Raw genomic sequence first — 16263 nt, 5'->3', positions numbered from 1 at the left:
GGGAGTGGCCCTAGTGATTGCTGATTCTCAGGTGGTGCATCTTTCTCTCTTCTCTCATTTTTAATTCTTCATTTATTTAAGGGAGTATATGTATGGAGTTTTTTAAAAACTAAAGTCTCTTTGTTAAGTACACACAACTCCGTATCAGAGTCCGGTCGTCCGTTCACACGCCGTATCTGTTTGCTGAGTGTCTGTTGTCGTTCGTGTTGCGGCATGCGGCGGCATGTAGATGAGCCACGATGAATGAGAAGGAACTGACGGGGAAGGGTTTGCAGTGGATGATGCGAACAGTCAGCGAGAAGTGTGCGTTAGAATCATCACCGTTACGTCCAGCCAGTAAAACGTTGCCTTTTAACTTTTTTCTCTCCACCCTTTTTTTGGAGAGAGCCCGGGTGGCAGCGTCCGGCGGGAAGCGCTGAGCCAGCAGAGCTCTGCAGCCGAGAGCCGTGCCATGATTCCGTGAATGACAGAGAGGAGAGGAAGAGAGGGAGGATCTCTCTCCCCTCTCTCCACCAGTTCGGAGAGTTTCCACGTTGGTTTGTTGCACGGTGGGAGACGTTGGAGAAATATGCCCGTACCGAGATCCCGAGTCCGCCCCCTGCAGAGCGCCTCTCCGCTCCTCTTCTCCCGCACCACGTGGGTCACGGGCCACGTACAAGCAACAAAAATAAAAAGTACAGTACAGAAAGTTAAAATAGTTAAAAAATCCGGAGTTGTCTTTATGTGTTCTTATGTTGTTTCTCTGGTCTCTCTGCTGAAAGATCCCAGCAGAAAAACAGTATAAAAAAAAAAAATAAAAAAAAAATCGCGCGCACACACACCGCGGACACCTTCGCGGCGCCATCAGAACATAGTTCTGATGGAGGAAAGATGTGCCATTTGCCATTTGCCATTTGCCATACAATACAGAACATAAGGTCCTGGGACAGGGATGTCGTATGTGTACAGACTGTAAAGCCCTCTGAGACATATTTTTAATTTGTGATATTGGGCTATACAAAACAAAGTTAATTGAATTGAACGACAACAGGCTGGATTACTGACCAGGCAAAGAAAGCTGTCTCGATGGCCCCAGACCTTTTATTACAATTAACGTGAAGACTACTACTACACCACACCGCTAATACATAATACATTTTAGGAATATACAATTTACAAAAAGGGGAAGAACAAGATGCTATTACCCAATTCATTTAGACGTGTCACAAAGTGGATTTAGACAAATGTTGAATGTATTTAATAGCATTTCGGCTTTCTGTTGTTTTTTTTACGGAGGAAAGATGTGCCATTTGCCATACAATACTAAATTATGTACTGAATTGAAGTTTGGAATTGTTCAGAGAGCAGAAAAATACAACAAGAACATTCAAAATCCTCAAAGTATTGACAATACTGACAAGTGCTTTTTCGTTTGCCCTATATTTCTCAATATAAAGAAACATGAGATATTTCTATTTATAGACTCAGTTTGTATAGATGCATTTTTTTCTTGCAGAAACACTTGAAAAATACTTCGTTCCGTGCATTAAAACCTTTTTTTTAAACATTATTGGCTTTAAGGGTTTTCATACGTGCCCTGCTGAATGCCCATATGAATGGTGCACTGCTTAGTGTACGAGTTCCGAAACGACCTGTTGTGTTCTGCGTCTTAATTTGAAAATGTGGCCGGAAGATAGTGTATTCAGTCGCATCGACGCTGCCTTTACGCAGCGCCGTAACGATGCCTGCCGCCACTCTACCTGGATGAGACGGTCCTGCATCCAGCTGCGTTCTCGCGCACCGTACCGAAGCGTGTCAGGCGCGAGACAGGACAATATCCACCGGCGGCTGGAGAGACCTTACCGTCACGACAACCGTCACGACTGTCGGGGGAAAAAACCGATAAAGTGACCCACGAAATCCGACTGCTACCTGACGACTGGGAGGAGGAGGGGGGCTTTCCGCATCTGTTGCCTGGGTGAATTTATTAACACGTTAGCATTCGGCTAGCTAGCCCTATACCAAGGTACCTACCACTACGAGGTGATTGGTACCTTGAATTACACCGAAAACCACGAATGTCATCTCTCGTTTCGCTTGGACAGCGCTCAACATGACTCTTCAGTAAATACTGGTCTCGTTTACGGTGCGATATCGTACGTCCGTAGAAGAATACGGACCTAAATGTGTAGGAATGGGTGTCATATAAGTCTGGGAAGCTAACAGAAGCTAGCAGGCTAGCTTCATGGGAATCCAGTTGCAGGCTATGCGACTGCTGCAGAGCGTAGCGTCTAGCTACACACCCTGCTAGCTCAAATGGAGTGTTTGTTTCCCATTACGCCTCCCTGTGTGTCAGATAGATAAATACAATGATTATACTGTATTCGATAGTCAGCTAGAAGGCCGAGGCGACAATGGAGTCTTTCCTGCAGATAGCTCCCCATTCCCTGGCCATAGTGCTTTCCAGGGTCGGGGCTGGGGAGGCGGTGGGGGCGGCCGGGGTGTCAGAGAGCGACGCGTTGCCGAGACACCACACTGGCTATGAAATATTTGCCGATTTCAAAGCAGAAAATACCCAGCAACACGTGTGGAACCAAAGGATTACCGAGGCTGTGTCCGAGACCTTCTTCTTGGGATGGATAGACGAGCATGTGCTGCTGATCCAGGGCAAGGAGGACCATCTGGAGGTGCTGAGGGAGGGATGGATGCGGAGGTCCCTCAAACCGCCACGGGGATTTACCATCAAATACCTGGGTAAGGCCTCTACTCCCACCCTGTCTGCTCAGGTTAAGGCTGTCTCATGTTCGGCGTGTTTGTGTTTCCATTGACACCATTTAGCACGAGACATGTTTGTGCCCATCATCATAGCGTATTGGACTATGTCTCAGTTGCATTCAGGCTCATTTCTGTCAGAACCTTCAGTGGCATGAGCCGGATTGAACATTTTAAGGAGCAATGACATCACAGGAAAACTTGAATATAAATGTCATTGAGGTGGATATAAATTGTCTTGCAGTGTCTAACTTGTGAAAAAAATCAAAATAATTTGGTGTGGTTAGTTTTCCCTACAGTGTGTTTTTGCAGATGTACACCTCCAGATCAAGGGATGTCAGAAAACCATCCGTTTGAATTTGAGATCCCCCCCCCCTATGTGGATTAAACAGGCCCCTCAAATGTAACCCAAGTTAACCGACCACCTCTCATTAAGACTCCTTTTTCAAGATCCAAGCACACTTTTTGATCCAAAATAAATTAAAAGGCAAATAAACTCATTTGTTTTTCCTTTTTAAATATGTAATCGGGTAGACCCTTCTTTATTATCAGTTGAGCAACAACAGCTTTCTGAGTATGTGGTGGGTTAGTCATTTGGATGTATGACTCTTTATTGCCTATGAGTTTCTGTAGTTTTTAAATAGTAGTGTGTGTGTGTGTATGTCCTTTTTATTTGTTGGTGAATAATAGCTATAATTCATCAAGAAACCAAGCCAAGCTCCTGTTTCTTGTTTGCCACCTGCCGATTAAATTGAAAGGGTTAACCCTTTTGTTGTATGAAACTGAGATTATGTGAGAAGACCAAAAGTGCACATGACCGAAACCATTTCCTCCCAGCATTTAGCAAAGCAATTACTTCTTTGTGAACACATTAGACATAGAAAAAATGTTTTAGAATAACTAGTGCAGGGCTAATTGTCTGGAAAGAGCCTTATTCATGCTATCATTGACTGTAAATCCACATTTAAAATCTAATATTTAATAAACATTCTTAACAGCATTGTCACATTTTTTCATTGCACCAAATTGCATTCTTATATTTATTTGATGGTAAATGCGGAATTACATTGTTTCCCTTTGGATTGGGGTTACCGCCATACAGTTTCAGTTGTGAAAAGGAGAGGGACATATTTCTGTTTATTCAAGTTCAATAAAACTCAACAAAACTTATACTTTACTCGAGTTTGTTGATTTTCTTTTGCTGCAACAGTTCGTGTGTGGCTCTTAACTAGGCTGACCCAAAGCTGGTAATCAACGTCCAGCTTAGTACTCCAATGCAGCATTTGTTTTTCACTTAATACACAGTGTATGTATCACAGTCCACATAAGGAATAGTAATCCTTCACTATATATTATGCATCAACATTGTAGGTGAAGTATTTTTTTGTCAGATTCAGCCAAGCCAGCTCCTTTCCTGAGTTTTTGAATATTGACTCATGACCGAGTATTTTTTTCAACTTCCTTGAATAAACGTAAATCTCCAGCGCTGCCTCCCTCTCTGTGCAGCAGGCAAGAGAGCATTCCGTTTATTTACCACAGTAAAACTGTTTTTGGAAGGACAAACTTCCACAATTATGGATTCAAGCATAATATTTAGTTGGAAGAATATGTGAATTTAGGAAATCATTACAGCCATATTTTTTCAATACATGTTGACTTTTGGACTGCACAAAGCTCTGGAGTTATGCATGTTTAGAGGTCGGTGGCAAAGAGGCTTTGAGGGCTTTTCACAGGGGATTTGTAAACAATAAGAACAATATAGAATATTGCTCGACATATCCTTACTTACGACTTCTTCTGCTGCTCCTCTGCTCTGTGCAGCTCTCCTCAGCAGGATTAATAAGAGGCCCCCGTCGGTCCCTTGGGCTGTCTGTTGGGCTCAGGGGCTCTCAGACGGCGAGGCCTATGCGTGCTGCTATTAGTCAGAAGATCTAGTTTCAACAACTATGTGGTTACTGCAGACCTTCCTCTGTGTCTCTATCGTGTGTTGTACACACACACACACACACACCTACACACACCTGATCGTGTACAGACAGATGAATGTGAATTTTGAAGGCAATTGAGCTGAGCCTTTCATCAGGAGGAAATTACTGTTACCACTCACATCCGTGTGTGCGCAGTCCTCATGTGTGTCTGTGTTGGGGTGCCAGCTGTGGGTGCCTGCAGGCATGGAGTTTCCTTTAACTCATGCCATCTTTCTCTCTGCCCTCTAGTTGATCTGACTCCCATTTTTGTAACCTTTTAATTTGAAATAAAAGATGTGTGCTGACAGAACATGATTGTCGTGTGTTACCAAAGCAACCACACAACAGCTGCATCAACAACCCCGTCGTAAATTGAATTTCTTCTGCAAAAAGCTTGAAGAAATATTGTATTTTGAGCGAGACTGGGACAAAAGCCCAGTTGACCTTTTGGGATGTACGTATAGGGTTAATACAGACTCAACAGTTGCTACGCTAACATTTTACAGTACAGCTTGAGCTTTTGTCACATTATAACAATGACATCATACCCCCCCCCCCCCTCCTTCTGGCTGTTCATGGCTGATGTGGATATATCTTATTTTTACTGCTGTTCACTCAGTGTAACCAAAATGACGCCAAAAAGAAGGACTTTAACGGGGAGTGCTCTCCATTCTTGTTTAAATTATATGTAGAATTCTACTACAGCAGGTTGTGTTTTTTTTGTTTGCTCATATAATCAATCATTTGTGTGCCGATGACTTTGGAACCTTTACGTCCTGTTTAGTGCTGTAACCCTGTTAGTCCGCTAGATGGCAGCAGTTCACAGTGAGATGTGAACCTGCACTTCCTCACTGCTGGTGTCTGAGAACACTGCTCAAAGCATCACATAGAAGTCATTTATAGATACCCACAAAAGAAGAATTGATTGACCTACGAGGAAATGTAATCCAACTGTTGTGACTGTCTGCTTGTTTTTCTGCTCATAGAGCGGGATCACCCACTACTTATTGGTCACTGTTACTGTATGTTTTGTGTCATCATCGGTGTATCTTTACTAACTCTTCTATTACTAGTTTAGCTTTGCCGTGTCATTGTGCCAAACCAATAGAAATATTTAGTAAGTAAGTGCTCTAAAAATATATTTTTTTTTTTCTTTGACATCTGAGAAACACATTACATGCATTTCCTTACTTACATTTCCAATGCCAGTTTATTTATCTGTGATTATTTTTACAACAAGACCTGGAAAACTGTACACCTGGGCCCCGGTCCTAGCCAGATCATTTTCAGTATAAGAGCACATAAGTCAGGCTTTTCTGTTCAACAAAGCAAGTTTGGCAAAATCACCATAGCAACACATCCAAAAACTTAAACCTGCTTCAGCGCAGGCTAACTTAAGTTAGCTGGATAAGCTTGCAGCTCCATTCCTCAGAGATCCCATTGATGAAGGCGTGGTATGAGTTAGATTAGCGTTTTATAGGGAGAGAGTTCTTATCACGTCATTAGGACTTCCTATATGAGCGCTATCCATTCTGCCCTCTCTGTCCCAAACAAGGTGGATGTTGTCAATCGAAAAGGCTTTCACAGCATTAATGTGCAGGTACAACATTTTCCTCAAATTATATTGCGATTAAAAACAATCATATGTCTTTGACAATAGGGGTCATGGAGCTTGCAATTGCCTGCTGTAGGCTAATTACATACTGTACAATACCCATTACTGTACAATACCCATTACTGTACAATACCCATGTACTGTACAATACCCATGAACTGTACAATACCCATGTACTGTACAATACCCATTACTGTACAATACCCATGTACTGTACAATACCCATGTACTGTACAATACCCATTACTGTACAATACCATGTACTGTACAATACCATTACTGTACAATACCCATGAACTGTACAATACCCATGTACTGTACAATACCCATGAACTGTACAATACCCATGAACTGTACAACACCATGTACTGTACAATACCATTACTGTACAATACCCATGTACTGTACAATACCCATTACTGTACAATACCATGAACTACAATACCCATGTACTGTACAATACCCATGAACTGTACAATACACATTACTGTACAATACACATTACTGTACAATACACATTACTGTACAATACCCATGAACTGTACAATACACATTACTGTACAATACACATTACTGTACAATACCCATGAACTGTACAATACCATTACTGTACAATACCATGTACTGTACAATACACATTACTGTACAATACACATTACTGTACAATACACATTACTGTACAATACCCATGTACTGTACAATACACATTACTGTACAATACCCATGAACTGTACAATACAAATATACTGTACACTATACCGTACAATACCCATGACATCTTATATGATCTGTGACTCCACCTGCTTCATAACAAATGTTGACGCCAAATGGCCAAGCATCCATTAAGCCGACTGCCAGCAGGCACATTTAAAGAAATCTAAGCGTATTGATTGGGGTGATGAGGCACTTAAAATTAACCGATACATTTCAAAAGTGGTGCGAATTTTTCGTGCAAGTAGATTTCATGCAAAGTCAATGCACGGACGCGACTGGATGAGAATTAAGTGATGTTCCGACATTTGTGGAAGTCTTTGGGAATCCAAAGTAAGTTGAGGACCAGCGGGTCGACGGGTGTTGAGATGTGGATCGCAAGCAACAAACATCACAATCCTCTATGGGGAAGTTGCTAAAACAATAAAGTATTAGAAAAGTAAAATAGGAATGGCTGGATGTGACGTTAACTTTGGTTCCACTCCATTTAATACGGTGTATTGACAATACTGCCAATAATGAGATTAATAAGAAAATTTAAAAAAAACTTAATTCACAAGAAAATATAAGAAAACAATGAACCCTTGCTCCGTGTGTGTTTGTGTGTCTTAACTGCGAGGAGAAGAAGAGGGAGTGAGACGGCGCCTGGACATTTCGGCCGTGTGTTACTCGCGTTGCCACCAATTCTCAACACTGTCGATAGCCTGAGTTGCTGTGTGTTGCAGCATTGGGTCAGTGTGCTGCTCGCTAAAGAGTCAACCTAAGAGCTCCACGCTGATTGGCTGGCTCATGGACTCAGCTTCCCTCCAACTAGAGGACGAGAAAACACACACACACAAACACACACACACACAAAGGTCTTAGGTCCTTTCAGAAACACAAATGTGCTTACTGAGTAGCATTCGGCTGTAGGATATCGGTGTGTAGAAATGGGTTTTCTATGAATGGGTAGCATCGCTCAGCTTTAGCAACAGGGGGGACCTGTGTGTGTGTGTGTGTGTGTGTGTGGACTGACACGATTCTCGCCCTCCCCTCCCTCTGCCTCCTCCCTCTTCTCCGTCCTCTCCAACAACAACACGTTGAGAGCAGAGAGGCGAGCAGCAGGCAGAAAGAGAGATGAGCGAACGGACGAAGGAGAAGACAAAGGAGAAGCAGAATCAGTGCCGCTCTGGATTAACCCTTCCTCCCCACCAAATGTTGCTTTCTGTGGATTTCTCCCTTTTACACGTCCTCAATCATCCTTGCACTCGACCGCGGTACAATGTCCCTCTCTCTCGCACACACGCATACACACAATTTTCTTCCCAGAGGATCAACTACTGGTGTGTGTGAACGGAGTCCTGGAGGAACAGTCGTGGATGGATGGATGGAAGCAGAAGGGAGGAGTGTGTCGTGTTTTCCCATGGAGCTTCTGTCGTTCTCTCGCCTTCTTCTGCTGGCTAAGCCGCATCTTTCCTCTCGCTTTCTTTTGTATTAGCCCCCCCCCCCCCCCTTCCCTCACTCCATCTTTTCTTCCTTCCCTTCCCTTCCCTTCCCTTCGCTGCTTAGTCTTTTGTCCATCTGACAAGGGTCCAGGCTTGTCTTTTTACCGCCCTCCCTACCCCATTTGACCGACTCAAAAAGTGCCGTCCTCTCATTCCTCCTGCTTCCACGAAAGGTTAGACCAAATGGGTCTGATGCCGAGCAGAGTCACGAGGCTAGGCTAACTGCTAGCCAAGGGAGCGGTGTAACACCTCAGCGGATCTCTAAGTGTGTTATGTTTATGTTTATCTGTATGAATTCAGACGTCACAGCAGAAGCATTAGCTGACCAGTCATTCCATCGTGCATTCGGTGTGACCTGAGAAGGACGACAGCAGCAGGAAGGAGAAGTGTGTAGGCAGCTGGAGGTGACAGTAAGATGACCATGAGAATGTCCAGTCAACGCGGGACTGGAATTCTTTATTTCACAACATGGGGATTATTTGATTTTTATGAGTGGATTTATGACCACTAACGGTCCAGGATGGAATTTACGTGAGGAAGTGGGGACTTGCAGCCTTGGGTCAACCATTCGGCTCAAATATTCCAAAGTTAGTTCGTGGGAGAAACTATTTTGACTTGTAGATAGATTTTTTTATCTGTCTGCCACCCAGCCTGGTGAGGATGAAGAAGACAAGCAGCCGCACGCTCAGGCGGCCATGGCCAAGCTCTGAACTATTGGAGCGCCTGCTGCCACCAGCAGCCTCTGTGGAGCCTCAAAGGAGCCGACACTCACCCAGCGAGAAGGACTACAGAATCCACAAACACAGCAAGAGGATCCAGTACCCTCCACAGTATCAGTGTCAGAGTCCGCCTGCTTACATACACACAGGTACTGTACAACTGCACAGATGGAAGCACTAGCCAGGGTCTCACTGTTACACAATGGTTCACAGTGGTTTGGCTGAGGCATGCTGTGGACGCTGCTCATGTGCTGCTTGGGTGCTCTGACACATTGTTCTCACAATACAAAATACACAATATTTACAAATGAATTCCACTTAAATGCCTCTTTGATAAAGTGCTTAGCACTGAAATCGTCTGTGTTGTATGTGACATTAATATATTCAAGGCTACTGCAGTAATTTAGTGTTTTACTTACAGTGAGGGGACTCAAAATATGTCCAATATTGTCTGAAATATACTGACCCCCGAATCCAACACTACTCCCACTGACTTGCACTTAAGCAAGGCAGTATACCTCAACTGCTTTGTGGAGCTGCTTAGTGGCCATCAGGTCAGACTGTGGCTGTTACGGGCAGCTTCAGGTGTGAATGTTTAAAACAATGCAAGCGTGGTCAGGGCTGTCAGTGAAAGATAAAATGAACTGGTGATTGTCATTTTGAAATGTAATTTTGATGTCAAGCATGATAACTGAGTATCTGTATCGGCACAATCGATATTTTTTTGGGAGTCGATCATTTAGAAGTTCCCTACTTCCATGTCCACAGCCAGCTACTTGATTAAGGGACAGGACGATGGTTGTTGCCATGGTTACTGATTGGTCTCCCTGGTTATGGTAGTGTAACTCTAACCACCAACATCTGTGCCAGCATTGGGACCTGCCTGAACTGGAACTTGGAACCAACATGTACAGATATCTCAATCAAGTTTTCTTTGGCCCCAAATCTAAGTTGTTGAACATTGGGTATCAGCCGAGTCGAATATGATTAGTATAATAATAATAATACTTTGGATTTATATAGCGCTTTTCTAGACACTCACTTTCTAAACTTGATCTTAGCACTTCAATTATTGCTATGGTGAAAAAAGGTTTAACTTGAGAGTGGTACTCCTGAAATTGTCGCTCGGCCATCATCTAGAGGTGGATGTATCATTCTGTTGGTTTTGAAACTATAAAAACAAAGTGATCGTGCTTTTAGTCCAATATGAGGGTTAATAAGATGGCTGATATGACTTCTCGCCAGAGACATTTACCTTTTTAAGCAGTGACCGTGGCGGCCAGCACCTACTAGAAATGAGAAGCTGCTACTCCCTGAGTGTTTTGTACACTGACCTTTGCTAATAGGAAAGTTGGAGATAAGCAAATCCATGTAATGCTATTTTTCTTGCCTCTGTGTCATAATTCTGAGTGACATGCACCACATGGCACGAGTATTCACTTTCACCCACCGTTTAATTTTGTGCAGTGAAATTCCGCTAGAGCCCAGCTGGTTTAAAGGACGGCAGCACTGCAACAACAACAGGCTACAGTGGACATAACTCAGAGTACAGCAGTAACACACGGGAGAATAGTGGAGAAAGGCAGCCGGGTACAGTCAAGAGGGTCTTTAAGGATCGTCCTCGGAATGATCTACTAAGGTCATGGGTGTCACTTCCCTTCATAGTTTGAAACAACTGCAGAGCATTGCTGTGAATAGCACTCGTCACGTATGAGTCGTGCTCACAATACAAGTGTTGATTTAAACACAATGGGACAAAAAACAAATGAACAGTACCCTCTGAAAACAATCTACTTTGTTGCATGTTACATGTGGGGTTTTTTTTTCACTGGCGGACTAAAATGAATTGACAGTCAATCAAAGCTTGGCTTTGGGTAAGGAAGAGATACTGACAAAATAAGGATAGTGAGAGAAAAGGAAAGAGAAAGCGATTGAGGTAAGAAAGGAAGAGCGCACAGGATAGGACACAAACAAAAAACTCCTGATCCAATTCAAACATTACCCATGAATATATGTTGTTTGGTTCATACAGTAGCACCTATAGACCTAAACAACAACACAATAAAAAAGCATCATTAAAGTAAAGTATGATTGTACAAATGTGTTATTGAAAACTCATGTTGCTTACGTTCATATGTTTAAATCATTGAAATGCATCTTAAACGGATGCATTTCTATAATTTAAATCCAAAATGGTGAAATTTCCCACACAAAAAAGAGATAAATAATATTTGATACACTTTGGCAGGAGAGACCGTAAACACAGAGCGTGAGAGAGAAAACAGTGGCGGGAATTTGTTTTTACTTGAACGCTCATTAAACATTGGCAACATTTATTTTCAGATGTTTTGTGATTTATTTTTCATCTGTATTGTCGGATTGTTCGGTGGATCATCCTTTGCAACATTTAAACTGATTTTCATGTATCACTGCTTGTATTACTAACCCTAACCCTGACATGGTTTTAAAGATATTGTTATCTTAAAGTGCACATATTTAGAAAAGGGGAATCCAAGCAGCACTTGGACTTTTCTTACACATAGCTGGAAGAACAGTTGTTAAACTGCTCCTGTTGTGGTTGTGCTCTTTGACGCTATTGAACGTGTTCGTCATCATTCACCCTGTGTGCTTGTTACCTTCACATTGAAAATGCGGAAGGTTATGTTTTGATCGCCGTGTATTTATTTATTTATTTGTATGCGTGTTATTCGCAGAACTCAAAAAGTATTGAACCGAATCGCATGAAATTTGGTGGGATGATTAGTTATTATCCGGGGACCAGTTGATTAGATTTTGGGATCGATCGGGTCAAAGGTCAAGGTCAAGGTCATGAACAGGTCAAAATCTTCTTGAATCGCATGAAATTTGGTGGGATGATTGGTTATTATCCGGGGACCATTTGATTAGATTTTGGGATCAATCGGGTCAAGGTCAAGGTGAAAATCTTATTTTTACCATAGCACGATACAATTTTGTCCAATTGGCATGCAACTAATGCCAAAATGTTCATAATTCAATGCCCAATCTTGTGATATGCGAAGGTATGCGCTCTACCGAGTGCCCATTCTAGTTTAACACTGCAGAGCATCAAACACTGACTAGTTCCCCCCTCTCCCTTGCAGGTTATCGCAGGATACGTCACTGATACTCATTTATTTGATGTTAAATACTGGTCTATGATTTAGGTTAGATTTTGGAATCCAGTAGCCACAATAGCAGGTCTACAAACAAGTACAATATCTAGCATCGAGTAACCAATAATATTATTTCAATGGAAGTTGTGATTTTAAAGAATTAACCCGCATTAATTTAAAGAGCTGTGTTTTTACTTGGCCTCTAACTCATCTTATAACTAATAAGTGAATGTATTATTCAGTGATTATACTTTACTGTGACACCACTGTGGCTCAGTGGTGATCACATGAATAGGGGTGAATGATGTCATAGAGTCTTAAAGCACTTTGAGTCGTCGGAAGACTAGAAAAGTGCTTTACAAGTTCAGTCCATTTACCATCTTCATCCAGAACATTCAAGCAGCTGTTGTTGACATGGCGCATGTCACGTTATAGGCTGTCTTCGTAATGTTTCCAATTACCCAGTACCCTTTCAAAAAGGAAAAAAACTAAATTAGTTTAGTTTCTGTTTGTTAATCCAAATGAACTGAAACCCACATTGTGCTCGTTTGTAACATGGGATGAGGAGCGTCGTCAAGAGTGTTGAGTGTGAGTGACCCTGTCGGACGAGTGAAACCACTGCTTAAATAAAAAATTTAAGCTCTGAGTCTCAATTATATCACATTTTACCAAAGCCTTAGTTGACATATTACCGTTGCATTTTTTGTTCAGGCAACAGTCCTAATCTCAAAGATATTTCATGTAATTTAATTTCGGACAAAGAAAAGAACTCTAGAGAAATTGATTAAATGATGCACCCTTTTTTTTGTCAAACATAGTGAAATGATGAATTGATTAATTCATCGGGTGTGCAACTGTGACCCAGTCGTACTCGTAGGGCAGGGTCTTCCTTCAATCAAAGGATCGTCGATCCCTGGCTCCGCTAGTCCTTGTCGATGTCGGTGGCACCTTGCATGGTAGCCCCTCCCATCAGTGTATGAATGGGTGTGAATGGTGTCATGTAGTGTTAAAGAGCTTTTTGTGGTCGGATGACATCATAATGTTACATCCCTGATCGTTACCATGAATTGTTGATACATTTTAATATGACAAATCAACTGTTATAGTTCACCAGTTGAGCTCTGGTTATAATATTGTATCTTATTATAACCAGAGCTCAAATAGTTAGTAAAATAATCCATTAGTTTTGTCAATCTACAAAAATGTATCAACAATTCATGGTAAATGGGGCTCTACATCTCTTTTATAGTCATCCGACCACAAAAAGCTCTTTAACACTACATGACACCATTCACACCCATTCATACACTAAAGTGAGCCCATCATAACGTGAGCAAATTATAATATGAGCCAGAAGCTTATATCCCGATGTCGGTGAATTCATATCAATAACAATGTAGATCTTGATATAGCTTGTTTTCCAGTAATTTATTAAATTAATATTCTATGAGATAACCGCCTGGTAAAACCTTATTTGGTATAATCCTGTATGAAGTATACTTGACAAATGAAAAGTACTTTCTTGTTTTTTAATTAGGAGCTTTAATGCAAAATGATTGATTTAGATGATGAAATTGTCTGCTATCATACCATCAACACATCAGAATATGATTCCATTGAAAGACAAATGAATAGCTCCGAAGTTAGTAGCACCAACTGACTGTTTTTGTGTCAGTAGTCAAATCCCTGTAGTTAAGAGGGCGACAGTGGGCTAAAAAGATGTGGTCTTGATTGTTTTTGGTTTTGAAGGGGCGATTTCTGTTGTGTCAGATTGCTTTCACAAATGGAGTGGCGCTGAGCAGCATACTCCTAGAGCTTCCTCTGGTCTCAAAGGAACCCCATGAAGGCTACTTGGAATAAAACCAACAACTGTCAGCAGGAGAGACTACATGCATCCTCAAGCTGCTGGGTCTTATTCAAGCCCACTCAACAATTAACCTCTGTTTGGTCAGTGAGAGCGGAGGGACCTGCTGGTCCTCTGGCTGGTGTGTATGTGCAGTGTGCAGATACCCTCTATCTACCATGGGCATTTTGACTTTCAACAACGCTTTTAAGGTTCTTATTACATTTCGCGTGTCAGATTTATAACTGCATTGAATGTGGAAGCTACATGGCTTCAGAGCTGTACGAATGAGTCAGATTGTCAATTGGTGTACGGTTCTGTTCTGTGTGTACTCTGTGTCTCCTCGGTGTCTACTGTGTCTCCTTGATTGTGTCATTCCCTGCACCTGCCGTCAGCCACTCTCGTCTCGTTAATGTCTCATGTCATACACCTGTTTCCATGTCGTACACCTGTTTTCCCCCCTATATATTGTGCCATTCTTTCCCTTGTCTTTTTCTGGATTGTTGTCTTTACTCCGTCGTCCTGTCTTTCGTACCTGACCCTGCCTGCCTGCCCTGAACCCCGATTCTCTGCCTGCCCCTTTTTGGACTTTGTTGTGTTTTTTGTAACCCTTTTGGCTTCAGTAAAGTGTTTTTTGTTCATCTACATTGAGTCCTCTCGATTTCTCTGCGTTTGAGCTCCTGTACCTCGCTACCTGTGGCGTTAGCCTTGACAGTTGGTCGATCTACAGCAAAGGTGGTATTTATCTTAAGTCAACACTTAAAAGCAATTATCCATTTTATTAGCATTGAAAATGTGATTATTATTATATTCTAAACATACGAATAAGGAAAGGCATCATGTGTCTGTTACACCCTGTCCCTGACTTGAGGCTACTTGAACCCTTTCTGCAGTGCACAATGTGTGTGTGGTCACTGGCTGTGACATAAGGGCATCCGATCAGTTGGTTTGTTTACCACTCGGTATGTGTGCGTAATCCTAACTTGTATTTGTACAGTGTGGTTTTGTTCCAAAATCATGTCAGATTGTCATGTTTGGAGGTGTTAAAGGAGATTTGAGTTGAACGGAAGTATGTTGTGTGTTATTAGCACTCGTCTTTTCTTCGTTCATGGAAGTGATGGCATTTAGATGGGCACATTTGATTTCATATTACCGATGGTTGGTTATGGTGCCGCAGTGTCACAGGTGGAGGCTGCTTGTCCTGCATTTACTGTGGTCTGCCTGTGAGGTAGTCAGTAATCCAAGAGACGGTGGACAAGTTGACCCACACCACCTGCAGCTTCTCACTCAGCAGCACTGGAGGGATGGTGTTGAATGCACTGGAGAAGTCAAAGAAAGTGATTCTCACAGAGCCACCGGTTCCATCCAGGTGGGACTGAGCTCGCTGCATCAGGTAGATGAAGGCGTCGTCCACTCCCAAACGAGGCTGATAAGCAAACTGTGATGATTTCACCTGCGGTTGAAGGTGAGCCTGAAGACCAGCCTCTCCAGCACCTTCATCACATGGGATGTGAGGGCAACTGGTTGGAAGTCCTTGAGGTCAGATGAAGTTGACTTTTTTGGAACAGGGACCAGGCACGACGTCTTTTACAGCACCGGGACTTTCTCAGGCTCAGGTTGTATAGGTGCTGCAGGACGTCAGACACGGTGCAGGTCTTCTGTGTCAGTGTTGGATCTCTGATCAATCGATATTGAGGCTCCTGCTGTTGCAATATATTATTGATATTGACATTTCTAATTGACTGTTCCTAACTGTTTTAGTACTCATTCAAGGATTATAGATGTTGAGAATTGAGATTAAATTATTCTTCGCATTAATCTCGCTCCATGTAAAAACATACACTGTTGCTACCTGTATATGATCAGTAATTCAAATGATCCTGCTCACACAGTAAATATGATCCCATTTGACTTTTACTCATGTTTACCTCTAAAATACAGCTCCTCTCCTCCATCTAGTGCTCTGGAATGCGCTGTGCATTTAAAGCTGCACATGCTGAGGTTGTGAACTCCTTAACCCTCACTGAGCTGCAGCCACT

The 16263-nt window shown here is 42.3% G+C and overlaps 1 protein-coding gene across 2 annotated transcripts in view; it reads left to right on the top strand.

Annotated features, from left to right (window-relative positions):
• Positions 1–1716: 1716 nt before the first annotated feature.
• Positions 1717–16263, top strand: part of LOC130209450 (storkhead-box protein 2-like) — a 55406-nt gene continuing 40859 nt past the window's right edge. For both annotated transcript variants that reach the window (XM_056439104.1, XM_056439103.1), the window contains exon 1: positions 1717–2733. In XM_056439104.1, coding sequence (XP_056295079.1) covers positions 2394–2733 — 340 coding nt within the window. In that variant the 5' untranslated portion in view covers positions 1717–2393. The remainder of the gene's footprint in view (positions 2734–16263) is intronic.

Source organism: Pseudoliparis swirei, chromosome 19 (assembly GCF_029220125.1).
Source record: "Pseudoliparis swirei isolate HS2019 ecotype Mariana Trench chromosome 19, NWPU_hadal_v1, whole genome shotgun sequence".
In the NCBI taxonomy this organism is placed as follows: domain Eukaryota; kingdom Metazoa; phylum Chordata; class Actinopteri; order Perciformes; family Liparidae; genus Pseudoliparis; species Pseudoliparis swirei.
This window is presented reverse-complemented; position numbering and strand designations above follow the sequence as displayed.